General features: G+C 57.1%; 1 protein-coding gene across 1 annotated transcript in view; it reads left to right on the top strand.

The window, feature by feature from the left end:
• The first annotated feature begins 215 nt into the window (after positions 1–215).
• Positions 216–18,851, top strand: part of TNXB (tenascin XB) — a 43,139-nt gene continuing 24,503 nt past the window's right edge. The window contains exons 1-13 of the mRNA XM_074165088.1: positions 216–414; positions 1,100–1,336; positions 2,727–2,839; positions 3,632–3,785; positions 5,260–6,120; positions 6,198–6,287; positions 7,122–7,409; positions 11,756–12,057; positions 13,040–13,322; positions 14,311–14,604; positions 15,580–15,878; positions 16,859–17,141; positions 18,130–18,423. Coding sequence (XP_074021189.1) covers positions 216–414; positions 1,100–1,336; positions 2,727–2,839; positions 3,632–3,785; positions 5,260–6,120; positions 6,198–6,287; positions 7,122–7,409; positions 11,756–12,057; positions 13,040–13,322; positions 14,311–14,604; positions 15,580–15,878; positions 16,859–17,141; positions 18,130–18,423 — 3,697 coding nt within the window. The remainder of the gene's footprint in view (positions 415–1,099; positions 1,337–2,726; positions 2,840–3,631; positions 3,786–5,259; positions 6,121–6,197; positions 6,288–7,121; positions 7,410–11,755; positions 12,058–13,039; positions 13,323–14,310; positions 14,605–15,579; positions 15,879–16,858; positions 17,142–18,129; positions 18,424–18,851) is intronic.

Here is an 18,851-nt window from a genome sequence, read left to right as displayed (position 1 = left end):
CCCCTGTGGGTGTCCGTGTCCCCCCTGTGTGTCCCCCCAGTGTCTGGGTGTCCCCCATGATGTCCATGTGTCCCCTACGGGTGTCCATGTGTCCCCTGTGTTCCCCTTCATGCTGTCAGTGTACCCCATGGGTGTCCCCTGGGTATCCCTCATGGATGTCTGTGTGTCCCCACAGGTGTTCCCACAGGTGCCATCCATCCCCTCCCTGCAGGACCATGACCATGGGGCTGCCCCTGCTGCTGCTGGCACTGGCGCTGCGAGGGGGGACAGGGACACCCCCTGGGTCCCCCCCGGATCCCCCCTGTGGGGCAGCAGCGCTGGTGGCCATCCTGGGGCGCCTGCGGGAGCTGGAGGGACAAGTGCGGGCACTGCAGGGACAGTGTGGGGACAGCCAGGGACCCCAGGCTGGCACCGGTATGTGGGGGGATGGGGGGACATGGGGGAGATGTGGGAGACCTGGGGTCATGGGGAGATGTGGGGGACATTGGGACATAGGGATGTGGGGGGATAAAGGACATGTAGGGGGACATGGAGGTTGTGGTGACACGGGGCATGTGGGGGGGCATGAGGGGACATGTGGGAGATGTGGGGGGACATGGAGGAACATGAGGTGACATTAGGACATGTAGGGGACATGAAGGTTGGGGGGACATTGGGGGACATGTGGGTCATGGAGACATGGGGGGCAGGGTGGGGACAGGGGGCATATGGGGGACATGGGGACGTGGGGGGACTTGGGGGGAGATAGGGACAAAGGGAATATAAGGGGACACGGGGGGACATTGGGGGACATGTGGGGGGACATGAGGGTCACGGGGGATGTGGGGGACCTGTGGAGGGGACCAGGGGACATGAGGGTCATGGCGACATGGGGAGGTCATGGGGGGATGTGGGGGACATGGGGCCTTTGGGGGGGTCATGAGGACATTAGGGGGAAATGCAGGGTGACGTGGGGATGATATGGGGGGACATGGGGACATTGGGACATAAGGCATTTGGAGGGTCATGGGAAGTCATGGGGGGAATTTGGGATACGGGGGGGACATGGGGGTGCCCTATAGGGAGCAGTGTCACGCCCATGTCACCCCTGTCCCCACAGGACGTACACTGGCTCGGGAGCTTTGTGCCCCCCCCGCTGGGGAGGACTGCGGCTGCCCCTCCTCCCCCGCCCCTCCTCCTCCCGCCCCCTCCCCCGTCACCCCCCCTTGTCCCCTCGGCTGCAGCGACCAGGGACGGTGTCACGGGGGACGCTGCCGCTGCTTCCCCGGCTTCACTGGCCCCCACTGTGCCACCCCCGCCTGTCCCCCCGGTCGTGGCGGGCCCAGCTGCAGCCTTGGTATGTCCCCACCTGTCCCCAAGTGTCCCCGAGTCTCCCCAAGGGTCCCCAGTGCTCCCCCAGTGTCCCCATCCCGGTGCTCCCAGTGCCCTCCCCCCTCCCTCCCCTGTCCTTCCGCAGTGGGCTCTGGTGCCAGGTCGGTACATCCCCACCTGTCCCCAGGTGTCTCAGAGTGTCCCCAGAGGTTCCCAATGTCCCCATCCCAGTGCTCCCAGTGTCCCCCCCCCTTTCTCCCCCAGCCATGGCAGGCCCCGCTGCACCCTTGGTGAGTCCCCGAGTATCCCCAAGGGTCCCTAAGTGCTCCCCAGCTGTCCTCAAGGGTCTCTGTGGGTTCCGAGTGCCCCTCCACCTCTCTCCCGGGTCGTAGTGAGCCTTGGTAGGTCCCCAGGTGTCCCCAAGAGTCCCTCAGTTTCCCCAGGGGTCCCAGTGTCCCCATCCCAGTGCTCCCAGTGTCCCATCCCCCCCCGTGGCAGGCCCTGATGCACCTGTGGAGTGTCCCCAAGGGTCCATGAGTATCCCCAAGTGTCCCCAGTGCTCCCCCAGTGTCTCCAACTGTCCCCAAGGGTCCTGTGGTTCCGGAGTGCTCCTCCAGTGTCCCCATTCTAGTGCTCCCAGTGCTCCGCCCCCACCTCCTTCCCTGGTCATAGTGAGTCCTAATGCCATCTTGGGAAGTCCCCAGGTGTCCCCAAGGGTCCCTGAGTTTCCCCAGGTGTCCCATCCCAGTGCTTCTAGTGTCCCCCTACTTCACTCCCTCCTGTGGCAGGCCCTTGTGGAGTGTCCCCAAGGGTCCCTGAGTTCCCTCGTGCTCCTCCACCTCTCTCCCCATCTATAGTGTGTCCTGATGCCATCTCAGTATGTCCCTGAACGTCCCCAAGTGTCCCCAGTGCTTCCCTAGTGCTCTCCACCACTCCCAGTGTCCCCCAGTGTCCCCATCTCAGTGCTCCCAGTGCCTCCCTGCCTGTCCCTGTCATCATGTCCCCCTCCGCCCCACCATGGTGGACCCTGATGCCACCTTGGTATTTCCCCCAGTGTCCCCTGGTGTCCTCCAGTGCTCTCTCAGTTCTCCCAGTGCCTTGGCCCTCAGTGTCCCTGTGGTGTCCTTGTCCTGTGGGTGTCCTGTGACCTGGTATCCTCATGGCTTGGGTGGCCTTGTTCCTTGGGTGTCCCCTCCATGTCCCCATGACGTCCCCATCCTGTGTGTCCCCATCCTATGATGTCCTCATGGTGTCTCAAGGGTTTCCTAACCCATGATGTCCCCAGGGTGTCCCCATCCCATGGGTTTCCCAACCTGTGGTGTCCCCAGGGTGTCCCCATCCCATAGGTGCTCCATCCTATGGTGTCCCAAAGTATCCCTGTGGTGACGCCTGCTGATTGGACTGTGTCCCCACAGAGATCCCCTCGGTGGCACTGCGTTTGGCCACTCGCAACCAGACGTCCTTCCGTGTGACCTGGCCCCGCCCCCCCATACCAGTGGATGGCTACCAGGTGGCCCTCATTCCCTTGGTGAGCTGGGAACGGGGACAGGGGTGGGGACAGGTCTCCAGCGCTGCAGTGGCCCCAACATGACCTTCATCCCCAGGATGAGGTGGCATCCATGGCCACCTGCTGCTGGGGGACACATTAAGGGTGTCCTTATGGTGTACCCAACACGTCTCCAATGTGCCTGTTGTCCCTGGAGCAAGCCAGTAGTCAGGCCACCTCCTGCTGCCTAACTCAGGGATGGGGACATCTCCTTGGTGTGTCCCTCGTCCCCAGGATCAGCTGTGGGGGTGTCACGTATCTGCCGCCTGTCTTAGGGATGTGTTCCCCCTTATGGTGTCCCCAGTGTGTCCCTTGTCTGCAGGATGAGCCAGCAGTTTTGGTCACCCTCTTGCTACGTGGCGTGGGGACAAGGATGTGTCCTCAGCATGGTGTCCTCAGTGTCCCCAACATGTCCCCTGTCCCCAGTATCAGCCACTTGTCCGCAGCCACCTGCCTGCAGCCCTACTCAGGGACCAAGCCATGTCCCCAACGTGGTGTCCCCAATATGTCCCGAGTGTGTCCACCAGCCCAAGGACAAGCCATTGGCTGCAACCACCTGCCTTCTGCCTGGCTCAGGGATGAGGAGGTGTCCTCATGACACTGTCCCCTGTGTGTCCCTCCGTAGCTGTCCCCAGTGCATTCCCAGTGTGTCCCAAACGTGTCCCCCAGCCCTGGGAGAAGCTCTTGGCTGTGACCACCTGCCTGCTGCCTGACTCAGGGCCAGATCCCACCGTGGTGCCCCCAGCGTGTCCCTGGCATGTTCCTTGTCCTCAGGATGAGCCGGCGGCAATGACCACCCATGAGCTACCTGGCTCTGCCGTGACCTTCGAGGTGACAGGGCTGGCACCCGGACACACCTTCGAGCTCTTCATCCAGGCCCAGCGGGAGAAGCACCTTGGGGCGCCTGGCACCCTGCGTGTCCGCACCCGTATGTGTCACCAGCTCAGTGTGGGGACCATGAGTGGACAGGCACAGGGGTGGGGACAACATGGGGATGGCAATGGGTATGGGCATGGGAACAGGGCTAGGGATGACATGGGCATGGGGACAGCATTGGGGCAGGGACAACAACAGCATGGGCATGGGGACAGGGATTGCATGGACATGTGGATGGGGATGACACAGGGATGAGGACAGGGATGGGGATGGCATAGTCATGGGCAAAGGGACCGGGATGACATGGACACAGTGGTGGGGATGGGGACGGGGACAGCATGGGGATGTTAAGGAGATGGCACAGGGATGGGGACAGGGACAGTGGTGGCATGGTCATGGACGTGGGGACAGCATGGGGATAGGGATGGGGTTGGCATGGACATGGGGACAGGGATGGCATGGGCATGTGGACAGGGATGACAGGGCTGGGGACAATGGTGGCATGGGGACGGGGTGGCATGAGCAGGGGGATGAGGGTGGGGATAGCATGAGTACGTCAATGGGGATGGCACAGGGATGGGGACAGGAAGAGCACAGGGATGGGGTTGGGGATGGTGATGGCATAGTCATGGGTGTGAGGACAGCAATGGGGATGGCTTAGGGACAGGGGTAGCATGGGGATAGGGAAAGCCTGGAGACATGGATAGCATTAGTGCAGTGATGGGGACAGCCATGGAGATGGTGTAGGCACAGGGACAGGGACAGCATGGGCATGGGGATGGCACGAGGATGGGGTCAGCATGGGCACAGGTATGGTGACAAGGACAGCATGGGGCTGGTGATGGGGACAATAGATGGGTGAGGACAGCATAGGAATGGGGATGGCATAGGGATAGGGACAGCACAGTGACAGGCATGGGGACAGGGATGATGCAAGCATGAGGACAGCACAGATGTTGGGACAGGGACAGGATGATGACGAGCATGGGGATGGCAGAGGGATGGGTCAGGGAGGGGAATGTCACAGCCATGGGGATGGGGACGGGGACAGGGGCTGGGATGGGCATGGGGACAGGGATGGTGCCTGCAGCCTCTGTCTGTCCCCATGTGTCCACGTGTCCCCATGGCTCTGTGGGTCCACATGCGTCTGTCCTGGTGGGCCTGTGTGTCACTGATCTGTCCCTGTGGGTCCATGTGTCCCCTTGGGCCCGCCTATCTGTGTCTGTCCCCGTGGGTCCACATGTCCCCATGGGATCAGCTGTCCCCATGGGTCCATGTGTCCCCACACCTCCTGGTGCTTCCCCATGCGTCCCTCTGTTGCCTTGGTCTGGATGTCCCCAGTCTGTCACTGTCAATTGACCTGTCTTAGCCTGTTCCCATGAGCCTGGATGTCTTCAGTCCCTATGCGTCCGTCTGTCCCTTCCCATGTCTATCCTTCTCTGTGTCCCCCCCATGGGTCCCCAGTCTCTGGCAGACGGTGACTTTTGGGGACAGGTTGATGACCCTGCTCCCCTTTGCTCTCACAGTGCTTTCCCAGACTCTGCCCACCCATGGGGTGTCCCCAGGGTCCCCTCAGCGTTCCCTGGGGTCCCCGGCGTCACCAGTGTCCCCAGCATCACCATCATTCCAAGGGTCTCCGGCATCCCCAAGGTCCCCGGGGTCACCAGAGTCCCTGGGATCACCAGCATCACCACGGTCACCGGATGCATCCTTGGGGTCACCAGGGTCTTTGGGGTCCCCAGCATCTCCAAAGTTTCCAGCATCCCCAGTATCTTGGGGGTCCCCAGTGTCCCCAAGGTCCTCAGAGGCACCAGCATCCCCAGTGTCCCCAAGATCACCGGCATCTCCACGGTCCCCCGTGTCATCTTCATCTCCATGGTCCCCGGTGTTCCCAGCAGCTCCACTGTCCCCTGTGCTCCCAGGTGGCCCATCCCTGCATGACCTGGGGGCCAGGCTCTCCTCTTACAATGGCTCCTTGCTGCAGCGCTTGGAAAGCCACCTCCGGGCTACGAACTTCCCCCTCCGGGGCAATCAAACGGTGCCAGCAGTGGCCCGTGCCATCCTCTCTTACCTTCTGCGCCGCAGCCCGGCGCCATTGCGTCAGCAGCTCCTCCGCCAGATCCCCCATCCCAAGCCCCAGTTGATGCCAGGAGCCGCCGGTGAGGCTCTGGTGGACCTGGATGGGCTGCAGGGCCATGCAGAGACTGTGGTGATCCGTTATCGGCTCCTGGAAGAGCCAGAGGGGGCCAAGGGGGAGCTACAGGTGCCAGGGGACACGGCGGTGGCCCGGGTGCCAGGGCTGGTGCCAGGGGCAATGTACCGTGTGGAGGTGCACGGCGTAGTGCGGGGGCTCGTCTCCAAGTCCTACACATTCCTGGTGACAGCAGGTGGGTGATGGGGATGGAGATGGGGACAACATTGCGGGGGAACATCCTATAACCACCCACTCCTCTTTTGGGTACAGGGGTAGGTGGCACTGATGAGCCCCCGGTGGACTGGGAACACATGTATGAGATGGAGTTGACGGAGCCCCAAGGTGCTGTAGCGAAAGCAGGTACCATCAAGTGGTCCATGGCAGCAATGGGACTCAGGTGTTCAGGCCAACCTGGTCTTGGTAGACAAGTTGGGTGTGGGTGGATGGATGGATGGAAGGATGAAGGATGGATACATGGTGGTTGGGTGGAGGGAAGGTTGGGTGGAAGGATGGTTGGATGTTTTGATGGCTGGAAGGTCAGAAGGTGGGTGGGTGGAAGGATGGGTGGGTGGGTGGTGGTTTGGTGGATGGAAAGATGGGTGGATGATGGGTGGAAAGTTGGATGGAAGGATGGATGGGTGGATGTTGGGTGGGTGGATGGTTGGATGGAAAGATGGATGGATGGTTGGATACATGGATGGTTGGATACATGGATGGTTGTGTAGAAGTTTGGAGAGGTAGATGGGTGGGTGGTGATTGGATGGTTGGATGGATAGGTGGATGGATGGATGGAAGGATGGATGGACGATGGTTCGATGGCTGGAAGGTTGGATAGGTAGGTAGGTGGATGGATGGGTGGATTCAAAGATTGATGTAAGAACTGAATGGAAAACCAGGTCAGTGATTGGATGGAATCCTGGAGGCTTGAATGGACAAATGAGTGGACAGACTGATAAATGGACTGATGGATGAAACAACAGACAAATAAGAGAATGAACAGACAAGTGGATGGATGAGTGGATCCAACACCCAGCTGGATCAAAGGGAGGATGGATGGATGGTTGGGTGGTTGGAATCACCCATTGGGTGGTTGCATGATTCCAAAGGTGGATGAATGGACAGATCGTTCAGCAGAAGGTTTCATGGATGGGTGGATCTTCATGTTCTGCTCTGTCATCTCCATTGCAGTGCCAGCCATGCCATCGGAGGAATCACCACCTCGGCCCCGCCTGGGTGGGCTCATGGTCACCCATGTCACGCCTGGCTCCATCCAGCTGGAGTGGAGCGTCCTTGAGGGCACCTTTGACTCCTTCACGGTGCAGTACAGGGATGCCCAAGGCCAACCTCAGGCACTTGCAGTTGATGGCGGTTCGCGCATGGTGACCGTGCCTGGGCTGTCACCGTCCTGGCGCTACAAGTTCAACCTGTACGGGGTGTGGGGTCGGAAACGAATTGGTCTTATTTCCACTGATGCTGTCACAGGTGAGGGGGCTCTAGGTTTGTCTTCTGCAGGTGCTGGGTTTGGAGCAAGTCAGGAGCCTTGGCTGGTCCTTTGACTTTGAGGGAAATGGGAAGAGCATCTGGCCCTTGATTTGGGGGTGGGCGTGGGTGCATGGAGGGTCAGAGGGATGGAGAGCTGTTTTTATGGAAGGGTGGGTGATTGGATGAGCGGGTAGGTGGGGTGGATGGTTGGGATTGGATGGGTGGACGGATGGATGGATGGATGGTTGGGATTGGATGGATAGGTCGATGCTTGGGATTAGATCACAGAATCACAGAATCACAGAATGGTGGGGGTTGGAAGGGACTTCCGGAGATCACCCAGTCCAAGCCCCTGCCAAAGCAGGGTCACCCAGAGCAGGCTGGATACTCCGCACCCTCTCTGGACAGCCTGTTCCAGGGCTCTGCCACCCCCAAAGGAAAGATGTTTTTTTTCTCATGTTGAGATGGAATTTCCCCTGTTCCAGTTTGTGCCCATTGCCCCTTGTCTTGTCACCGGGCACCACTGAGAAGCACCACTGGGCTCCACCTCTTGACACCCACCTTTTAGATATTGATCAGCATCAATGAGATCCCCTCTCAGTCTTCTTTTCTCCAGGCTGAACAGCCACAGGGCTGTCAGCCTTTCATAGAATCACAGAACAATATGGGGTTGGAAGGAACCTTTGGAGATCATCCAGTCCAATCCCCTGCCAGAGCAGGTCCACTCAGAGCAGGTCCCACAGGAACGTGCCCAGGTGGGGTCTGAATGTCTCTGGAGAAGGAGACTCCACCACCTCTCTGGGCAGCCTGTTCCAGGGCTCTGCCACCCTCAAAGTAAAGAAGTTCCTCCCCCTGTTTAGATGGAACTTCCTATGTTCTAGTTTGTGCCCGTTCCCTCTTGTCCTGTCACTGGGCACCACTGAAAAAAGACCAGCCCCATCCTCCTGACACCCACCCTTTAAGTATTTATAGGCGTTGATCAGATCCCCCCTCAGTCTTCTCTTCTCCAGACTAAAAAGACTCGAGTCCCTCAGCCTTTCCTCATCAGAGAGATGCTCCAGGCCCCTCATCATCTTCATAGCCCTTTGCTTTACCCTGTCCAGCAGTTCCCTGTCCTTCTTGAACAGGGAAGCCCAGAACTGGTCCCAGTGCTCCAGATGGGGCCTCCCCAGGGCAGAGTAGAGGAGGAGGATGACCTCCCTCGACCTGCTGGTCACACTCTTCCTGATGTATCGCAGGATGCCATTGGCCTTCTTGGCCACAAGGGCACATTGCTGGCTCATGGTCATCCTGTTGTCCACCAGGACTCCCACTCCTCAGAGTTGCTCTCCATCAGGTCAGCCCCCAACCTGTAATGTTGCGGGGGGTTATTCCTCCCCAGGTGCAGCACCCTGCACCTGCCCTGGTTGAAGTTCGTCAGGTTCCTCTCTGCCCAGCTCTCCAGCCTGTCCAGGTCTCCCTGGGTGGCAGCACAGCAAATACTTTATGGTGTCACCAGAAAACTTGTCGAGGGTACACTCTGTCCCTTTATCCAGGTCATTGATGAATATGTTGAACAGGACTGGGCCCAGTTGAGGTAGACAATGTCCACTGCTCTCTCCTCATCCAGCCAACCAGTCGTGCCATCATGGAAGACTATCAGATTGGTCAAGCTGGATTTCCCCTTGGTGAATCCATGCTGACCACTCCTGATAACCTTCTCTTCCTCCTCATGCTTAGAGATGACATCCAGGATGAGCCGTTCCATCACCTTTCCAGGGATGGAGGTGAGGCTGACTGGCTGTAGTTTCCCAGGTCCTCCTTCTTGACATTTTTGAAGACTGACATGACATTGGTTTTCCTCCAGGCCTCAGGCACCTCACCTATTCTACATGATGTTTCCAAGATGGATGGCTGGATGGCTGGAAAAATGGTTGTGTGGACTGATTGACAAGTGGATAGATGAATGGATGGAGGCATGGGTGGATGGAAGCATGGGTGGTAGATGGATAATGAGACTGTTTAATGAATGAAGGGTTGGATGGTTGCCTGCTTGGATAGTTGGGTTCATGGTTCCATGAACTGATGTGAGGGAGAAGAGTCAGAGAATCACAGAATCATAGAATTGTTTGGGTTGGAAGGGACCTTAAACATCCCTGAGTTCCAATCCCCTTGCAATGGGCAGGGGCACCTCCCACCAGACCAGGTTGCTCCAAGCCCCATGCAACCTGGCCTTGAACCCCTCCAGGGATGGGGCAGCCACAGCTTCTGTGGGCAACCTGGGCCAGTGTATCACCACCCTCACAGCAAAGAATTTCTTCCTGAGAGCTCATTTAAATCTCCCCTCTTGCAGCATAAAACTTTTCCCCCTCATCCCATCGCTCCCCTCCTTGATCCCTGGTCCCTCCCCAGCTTTCCTGGAGCCCCTTGAGGGACTGGAAGGGGCTCTCAGGTCTCTCTGGAGCCTTCTCTTCTCCAGGCTGAACCCCCCCAACTCTCTCAGCCTGTCCTCACATCAGAGGGGCTCCAGCCTTTGGAGAATCTCTGTGGCCTCCTCTGGCCCAGCTCCAACAGGTCCATGTCCTTCTGCTGTTGATGGCCACAGAGCTGGAGGCAGCATTTGGGGGAGGGGGGTGGATGTCTCCTCAGAGCGGAGTAGAGGGGCAGAATCACCTCCCTTGCCCTGCTGGCCATGCTTCTGTTGATGCAGCCCGGGATGCGGGGGATTTCTGCATTGTGTATGCATGCTGCTGGCTCACGTTCAGCTTCTCATCCAGCAACATCCCCAAGTCCTTCACCTCAGGGCTGCTCTCCAGCCATTATCTGCCCAGCCTGGATTTGTGCCTGGGATTGCCATGACCCAGGGGCAGGACCTTGCACTTGGCCTGGCTGAAGTTCATGAGGCTGGCCTGGTCTCACCTCTGTAGCCTGTCCAGGTCCCTCTGGATGGCATCCCTTCCCTCCAGCATGTCAACCACGCCACACAGCTTGGTGGTGTTGGCAAATTTGCTGAGGGTGCACTCTATCCCACTGTCCATGTCTCCAACAAAGATGTTTAACAGCACTGGTCCCAGTACTGACCCCTGAGAAACACCACTCATCATTGGCTTCCACTTGGACATTGAGCCGTTGACCACAACCCTTTGAGTGCAGCCACCCACCCAGTTCCTGATCCATTGAGTGGTCTGTCCGTCAAATCCATGTGTCTCCTGTTTAGAGACCAGGATGTCATGTGGGACAGTGAAGAATGCTTTGCATAAGTCCAGGTAGATGATGTCTGTTTCTCTGCCCTTGTCTACCAAGGCTGTGGCAATATCGTAAAAGGCCACCAAATTTGTCAGGCATGACTTGCCCTTGGTGAAGCCCTATTGGCTGTCACAAATCACCTCCTGTTTTAAGCTGTGCCTTGGCAGAGTTTCCAGGAGGATCTGCTCCATAGGTGAGACTGACCAGCCTGTAGTTCCCTGGGTCTTCCTTTTTTCCCTTTTTGAAAATGGGAGTTAAGTTTCCCCTTTTCCGGTCAGTGGGAACTTCACCAGACTGCCACAACTTCCCAAATATAATGGAAAGTGGATTAGCAACTTCATCCACCAGCTCCCTCAGGACCTATGGAAGGATTTCATCAGGTCCCATGGACTTATGTGCCTTCAGGTTCCTCAGATGGTCTTGAACCTGATCTCCTACAGTGGGCAGTTCTTAATTCTCATAGCCCCTGTTTTTGCCTTCTGCAACTTGGGCGATGTGGTTAGAGCTGTTGCCGGTAAAGATGAAGGCGAAAAAGTTATTCAGTAACTCAGCCTTCTCCATATCCTAGGTGACCAGGTCTCCCATTTCCTTCTGGAGAGGGCCCATGTCTTCCCTAGTCTTGCCTTTATCCCTGAAACCCTTAGAGAAGTCTTTCTTCTTGACCTTGATGTCTCTGGCCACATTTAATTCTATCTGGGCTTTAGCTTGCCTAATCTGGTTAATGGCCACCCAGACAGTTTCTCTGGATTCCTCCCAGTATACATATCCTTGCTTCCACCATTAATGGCTCCATGAACTGCTGTGAAAAGGAAAGGTCATGAAAAGATGATGGATGATGGGATGAAAGGAAGCCCGGGTGGTTGGGAAGACACACAGATGGTTGGAAGGATGTAAGGACAGATTTATGGCAGGCTGGCTGCCTGAACTTCCAGACAAAGGGGTAATTGGCTGGATGAGTGGATGGGGGGACAAGGAGCTGGAGAAAAGGGAAGTGGATGGAAGGGTGTATGATTGTGTGAGTTGAGGGATGGGTGGGTGTGTAGATTATATGTAAATATGGATGGATAGATGTATGTCTGTCTGTCCTGAGACTGCCTTCCAATACGGTGTCCCTGTTGCAGCTCCGGCTGAGCCAAAGGAGGAGAAAACACCATCACAGCCGATCCTGGGCAAGCTCAGGGCCTCCCAGGTGACCCCCGAGTCCGTCCAGCTGGAGTGGAGCGTCGCCGAGGGCACCTTTGACTCCTTCACGGTGCAGTACAGGGATGCCCAAGGGCAGCCGCAGGTGCTGCCCGTGGACGGTGGTTTGCGCACGGTGACCGTGCCTGGGCTGTCCCCGTCCCGGCGCTACAAGTTCAACCTGTACGGGGTGTGGGGTCGGAAACGTCTGGGCCCCATCTCCACGGACGCCGTCACAGGTGAGGTCATGTTAGAGGCCCAGCTCTGTCCCCTTTGGAAGTGGGTTTGGTGTGGGGCAGGAGCTTGGTCCTGGGTGTGTTTGTCCTTTTTGCCGCTGGGAATGTCTCTTGAGTGATGATGGTGGGAGGGATAGGAGCATGCAAGGGTGGAGTGTTGGAGGGACGGCCAGATGGACAGAGGGACCGAGGCATGGGCAGAGATGTGGATGGATGGATGGATGGATGGGTGGAGAGACAGAAGGGCACTTCATTGCTTGAATGGGTGAAGAGAGAAGTAGATGGTTGTATGGAAGGGTGTCTTGATGGCATGATGGCTGGCTGAATTAGGGGAAGCGTGGGTAGCTTGTGGGATTTCTGAAAGGATGGAATGTGGATGGGATTTTAGCAGTTTCAGAGCTGGACTTACGGTTTGGATTTCACTGAATTTCACTGAATGGTTGTACGGAGGCAGGATTGGGTGGATGGATGGGCTTTGGATGGGTGGTTGAGTGGGTGTATGTAGGGATTGGTGCAGGGATGGAAGGATGGAATACTATATGTGTAGTGGGATGACCGAAGAATGGCTGGCTGGCTGCTTGGTTGATTGGTTGCCTGGACGGAGAGGCGGAAGAATGGATGAAAGGTTGTGTGTGTGTGTGTGTGTGTGTGTCTTTGACCTGATAAAGTCATTGGCTGGTTGTGTGGACATGGAGTTGAGTGGACAAATGGGTAGGTGGGTGGTTGTGTGGTTGGATGTTGGGCGGGCTGGCTGGCTGGCTGGCTGTTTGGAGGGATGAAGGAGTGTCTGGTTGGTTGGGTGGTCGAATGGAAGTGTGGATTGAAGGACTGTTGGATGGTGAAGGGTCCGTGGAGAGAGGGGTGCTATGATGGACGGTAGGATCGATAGAGAGGTGCACGAAGGTGGATGAATAGATGGACGGATAGATGGACGGAGGTGTAGATGTTGCTGCTCTGCATTGTGCCCTCTGTGTTGCAGGTGCGGCCGAGCCAGAGGAAGAGCCACCGTCGCAGCCGATCCTGGGCGAGCTCAGGGCCTCCAAGGTGACCCCCGAGTCCGTCCAGCTGGAGTGGAGCGTCGCCGAGGGCACCTTTGACTCCTTCACGGTGCAGTACAGGGACGCCCAAGGGCAGCCGCAGGTGCTGCCCGTGGACGGTGGTTTGCGCACGGTGACCGTGCCTGGGCTGTCCCCGTCCCGGCGCTACAAGTTCAACCTGTACGGGGTGTGGGGTCGGAAACGTCTGGGCCCCATCTCCACGGACGCTGTCACAGGTGAGGTCATGTTAGAGGCCCAGCTCTGTTCCCTTTGGAAGTGGGTTTGGTGTGGGGCAGGAGCTTGGTCCTGGGTGTGTTTGTCCTTTTTGCCGCTGGGAATGTCTCTTGAGTGATGATGGTGGGAGGGATAGGAGCATGCAAGGGTGGAGTGTTGGAGGGATGGACAGATGGACAGAGGGACCGAGGCATGGGCAGAGATGTGGATGGATGGATGGATGGATGGGTGGAGAGACAGAAGGGCACTTCATTGCTTGAATGGGTGAAGAGAGAAGTAGATGGTTGTATGGAAGGGTGTCTTGATGGCATGATGGCTGGCTGAATTAGGGGAAGCGTGGGTAGCTTGTGGGATTTCTGAAAGGATGGAACGTGGATGGGATTTTAGCAGTTTCAGAGCTGGACTTACGGTTTGGATTTCACTGAATTTCACTGAATGGTTGTACGGAGGCAGGATTGGGTGGATGGATGGGCTTTGGATGGGTGGTTGAGTGGGTGTATGTAGGGATTGGTGCAGGGATGGAAGGATGGAATACTATATGTGTAGTGGGATGACCGAAGAATGGCTGGCTGGCTGCTTGGTTGATTGGTTGCCTGGACGGAGAGGCGGAAGAATGGATGAAAGGTTGTGTGTGTGTGTGTGTGTGTGTGTGTGTGTGTGTGTCTTTGACCTGATAAAGTCATTGGCTGGTTGTGTGGACATGGAGTTGAGTGGACAAATGGGTAGGTGGGTGGTTGTGTGGTTGGATGTTGGGCGGGCTGGCTGGCTGGCTGGCTGTTTGGAGGGATGAAGGAGTGTCTGGTTGGTTGGGTGGTCGAATGGAAGTGTGGATTGAAGGACTGTTGGATGGTGAAGGGTCCGTGGAGAGAGGGGTGCTATGATGGACGGTAGGATCGATAGAGAGGTGCACGAAGGTGGATGAATAGATGGACGGATAGATGGACGGAGGTGTAGATGTTGCTGCTCTGCATTGTGCCCTCTGTGTTGCAGGTGCGGCCGAGCCAGAGGAAGAGCCACCGTCGCAGCCGATCCTGGGCGAGCTCAGGGCCTCCCAGGTGACCCCCGAGTCCGTCCAGCTGGAGTGGAGCGTCGCCGAGGGCACCTTTGACTCCTTCATGGTGCAGTACAGGGATGCCCAAGGGCAGCCGCAGGTGCTGCCCGTGGACGGTGGTTTGCGCACGGTGACCGTGCCTGGGCTGTCCCCGTCCCGGCGCTACAAGTTCAACCTGTACGGGGTGTGGGGTCGGAAACGTCTGGGCCCCATCTCCACGGATGCTGTCACAGGTGAGGTCATGTTAGAGGCCCAGCTCTGTTCCCTTTGGAAGTGGGTTTGGTGTGGGGCAGGAGCTTGGTCCTGGGTGTGTTTGTCCTTTTTGCCGCTGGGAATGTCTCTTGAGTGATGATGGTGGGAGGGATAGGAGCATGCAAGGGTGGAGTGTTGGAGGGATGGACAGATGGACAGAGGGACCGAGGCATGGGCAGAGATGTGGATGGATGGATGGATGGATGGGTGGAGAGACAGAAGGGCACTTCATTGCTTGAATGGGTGAAGAGAGAAGTAGATGGTTGTATGGAAGGGTGTCTTGATGGCATGATGGCTGGCTGAATTAGGGGAAGCGTGGGTAGCTTGTGGGATTTCTGAAAGGATGGAACGTGGATGGGATTTTAGCAGTTTCAGAGCTGGACTTACGGTTTGGATTTCACTGAATTTCACTGAATGGTTGTACGGAGGCAGGATTGGGTGGATGGATGGGCTTTGGATGGGTGGTTGAGTGGGTGTATGTAGGGATTGGTGCGGGGATGGAAGGATGGAATACTATATGTGTAGTGGGATGACCGAAGAATGGCTGGCTGGCTGCTTGGTTGATTGGTTGCCTGGACGGAGAGGCGGAAGAATGGATGAAAGGTTGTGAGTGTGTGTGTGTGTCTTTGACCTGATAAAGTCATTGGCTGGTTGTGTGGACATGGAGTTGAGTGGACAAATGGGTAGGTGGGTGGTTGTGTGGTTGGATGTTGGGCGGGCTGGCTGGCTGGCTGGCTGTTTGGAGGGATGAAGGAGTGTCTGGTTGTTTGGGTGGTCGAATGGAAGTGTGGATTGAAGGACTTCACTGTTGGATGGTGAAGGGTCCGTGGAGAGAGGGGTGCTATGATGGACGGTAGGATCGATAGAGAGGTGCACGAAGGTGGATGAATAGACGGACGGATAGATGGACGGAGGTGTAGATGTTGCTGCTCTGCATTGTGCCCTCTGTGTTGCAGGTGCGGCCGAGCCAGAGGAAGAGCCACCGTCGCAGCCGATCCTGGACGAGCTCAGGGCCTCCCAGGTGACCCCCGAGTCCGTCCAGCTGGAGTGGAGCGTCGCCGAGGGCACCTTTGACTCCTTCACGGTGCAGTACAGGGATGCCCAAGGGCAGCCGCAGGTGCTGCCCGTGGACGGTGGTTTGCGCACGGTGACCGTGCCTGGGCTGTCCCCGTCCCGGCGCTACAAGTTCAACCTGTACGGGGTGTGGGGTCAGAAACGTCTGGGCCCCATCTCCACGGACGCCGTCACAGGTGAGGTCATGTTAGAGGCCCAGCTCTGTCCCCTTTGGAAGTGGGTTTGGTGTGGGGCAGGAGCTTGGTCCTGGGTGTGTTTGTCCTTTTTGCCGCTGGGAATGTCTCTTGAGTGATGATGGTGGGAGGGATAGGAGCATGCAAGGGTGGAGTGTTGGAGGGGCGGCCAGATGGACAGAGGGACCGAGGCATGGGCAGAGATGTGGATGGATGGATGGATGGATGGATAGGTGGAGAGACAGAAGGGCACTTCATTGCTTGAATGGGTGAAGAGAGAAGTAGATGGTTGTATGGAAGGGTGTCTTGATGGCATGATGGCTGGCTGAATTAGGGGAAGCGTGGGTAGCTTGTGGGATTTCTGAAAGGATGGAACGTGGATGGGATTTTAGCAGTTTCAGAGCTGGACTTACGGTTTGGATTTCACTGAATTTCACTGAATGGTTGTACGGAGGCAGGATTGGGTGGATGGATGGGCTTTGGATGGGTGGTTGAGTGGGTGTATGTAGGGATTGGTGCGGGGATGGAAGGATGGAATACTATATGTGTAGTGGGATGACCGAAGAATGGCTGGCTGGCTGCTTGGTTGATTGGTTGCCTGGACGGAGAGGCGGAAGAATGGATGAAAGGTTGTGAGTGTGTGTGTGTGTCTTTGACCTGATAAAGTCATTGGCTGGTTGTGTGGACATGGAGTTGAGTGGACAAATGGGTAGGTGGGTGGTTGTGTGGTTGGATGTTGGGCGGGCTGGCTGGCTGGCTGGCTGTTTGGAGGGATGAAGGAGTGTCTGGTTGGTTGGGTGGTCGAATGGAAGTGTGGATTGAAGGACTGTTGGATGGTGAAGGGTCCGTGGAGAGAGGGGTGCTATGATGGACGGTAGGATCGATAGAGAGGTGCACGAAGGTGGATGAATAGATGGACGGATAGATGGACGGAGGTGTAGATGTTGCTGCTCTGCATTGGGCCCTCTGTGTTGCAGGTGCGGCCGAGCCAGAGGAAGAGCCACCGTCGCAGCCGATCCTGGGCGAGCTCAGGGCCTCCCAGGTGACCCCCGAGTCCGTCCAGCTGGAGTGGAGCGTCGCCGAGGGCACCTTTGACTCCTTCACGGTGCAGTACAGGGATGCCCAAGGGCAGCCGCAGGTGCTGCCCGTGGACGGTGGTTTGCGCACGGTGACCGTGCCTGGGCTGTCCCCGTCCCGGCGCTACAAGTTCAACCTGTACGGGGTGTGGGGTCGGAAACGTCTGGGCCCCATCTCCACGGATGCCGTCACAGGTGAGGTCATGTTAGAGGCCCAGCTCTGTCCCCTTTGGAAGTGGGTTTGGTGTGGGGCAGGAGCTTGGTCCTGGGTGTGTTTGTCCTTTTTGCCGCTGGGAATGTCTCTTGAGTGATGATGGTGGGAGGGATAGGAGCATGCAAGGGTGGAGTGTTGGAGGGACAGCCAGATGGACAGAGGGACCGAGGCATGGGCAGAGATGTGGATGGATGGATGGATGGATGGGTGGAGAGACAGAAGGGCACTTCATTGCTTGAATGGGTGAAGAGAGAAGTAGATGGTTGTATGGAAGGGTGTCTTGATGGCATGATGGCTGGCTGAATTAGGGGAAGCGTGGGTAGCTTGTGGGATTTCTGAAAGGATGGAACGTGGATGGGATTTTAGCAGTTTCAGAGCTGCACTTACGGTTTGGATTTCACTGAATTTCACTGAATGGTTGTACGGAGGCAGGATTGGGTGGATGGATGGGCTTTGGATGGGTGGTTGAGTGGGTGTATGTAGGGATTGGTGCGGGGATGGAAGGATGGAATACTATATGTGTAGTGGGATGACCGAAGAATGGCTGGCTGGCTGCTTGGTTGATTGGTTGCCTGGATGGAGAGGCGGAAGAATGGATGAAAGGTTGTGTGTGTGTGTGTGTGTGTGTGTGTGTGTGTGTGTCTTTGACCTGATAAAGTCATTGGCTGGTTGTGTGGACATGGAGTTGAGTGGACAAATGGGTAGGTGGGTGGTTGTGTGGTTGGATGTTGGGCGGGCTGGCTGGCTGGCTGGCTGTTTGGAGGGATGAAGGAGTGTCTGGTTGGTTGGGTGGTCAAATGGAAGTGTGGATTGAAGGACTGTTGGATGGTGAAGGGTCCGTGGAGAGAGGGGTGCTATGATGGACGGTAGGATCGATAGAGAGGTGCACGAAGGTGGATGAATAGATGGACGGATAGATGGACGGAGGTGTAGATGTTGCTGCTCTGCATTGTGCCCTCTGTGTTGCAGGTGCGGCCGAGCCAGAGGAAGAGCCACCGTCGCAGCCGATCCTGGACGAGCTCAGGGCCTCCCAGGTGACCCCCGAGTCCGTCCAGCTGGAGTGGAGCGTCGCCGAGGGCACCTTTGACTCCTTCACGGTGCAGTACAGGGACGCCCAAGGGCAGCCGCAGGTGCTGCCCGTGGACGGTGGTTTGCGCACGGTGACCGTGCCTGGGCTGTCCCCGTCCCGGCGCTACAAGTTCAACCTGTACGGGGTGTGGGGTCGGAAACGTCTGGGCCCCATCTCCACGGATGCTGTCACAGGTGAGGTCATGTTAGAGGCCCAGCTCTGTTCCCTTTGGAAGTGGGTTTGGTGTGGGGCAGGAGCTTGGTCCTGGGTGTGTTTGTCCTTTTTGCCGCTGGGAATGTCTCTTGAGTGATGATGGTGGGAGGGATAGGAGCATGCAAGGGTGGAGTGTTGGAGGGATGGACAGATGGACAGAGGGACCGAGGCATGGGCAGAGATGTGGATGGATGGATGGATGGATGGGTGGAGAGACAGAAGGGCACTTCATTGCTTGAATGGGTGAAGAGAGAAGTAGATGGTTGTATGGAAGGGTGTCTTGATGGCATGATGGCTGGCTGAATTAGGGGAAGCGTGGGTAGCTTGTGGGATTTCTGAAAGGATGGAACGTGGATGGGATTTTAGCAGTTTCAGAGCTGCACTTACGGTTTGGATTTCACTGAATTTC

Source organism: Numenius arquata, chromosome 31, assembly GCF_964106895.1.
Source record: "Numenius arquata chromosome 31, bNumArq3.hap1.1, whole genome shotgun sequence".
In the NCBI taxonomy this organism is placed as follows: domain Eukaryota; kingdom Metazoa; phylum Chordata; class Aves; order Charadriiformes; family Scolopacidae; genus Numenius; species Numenius arquata.
Note: the sequence above shows the minus strand (reverse complement) of the source record. Positions and strands in the feature narration are given on the sequence as shown.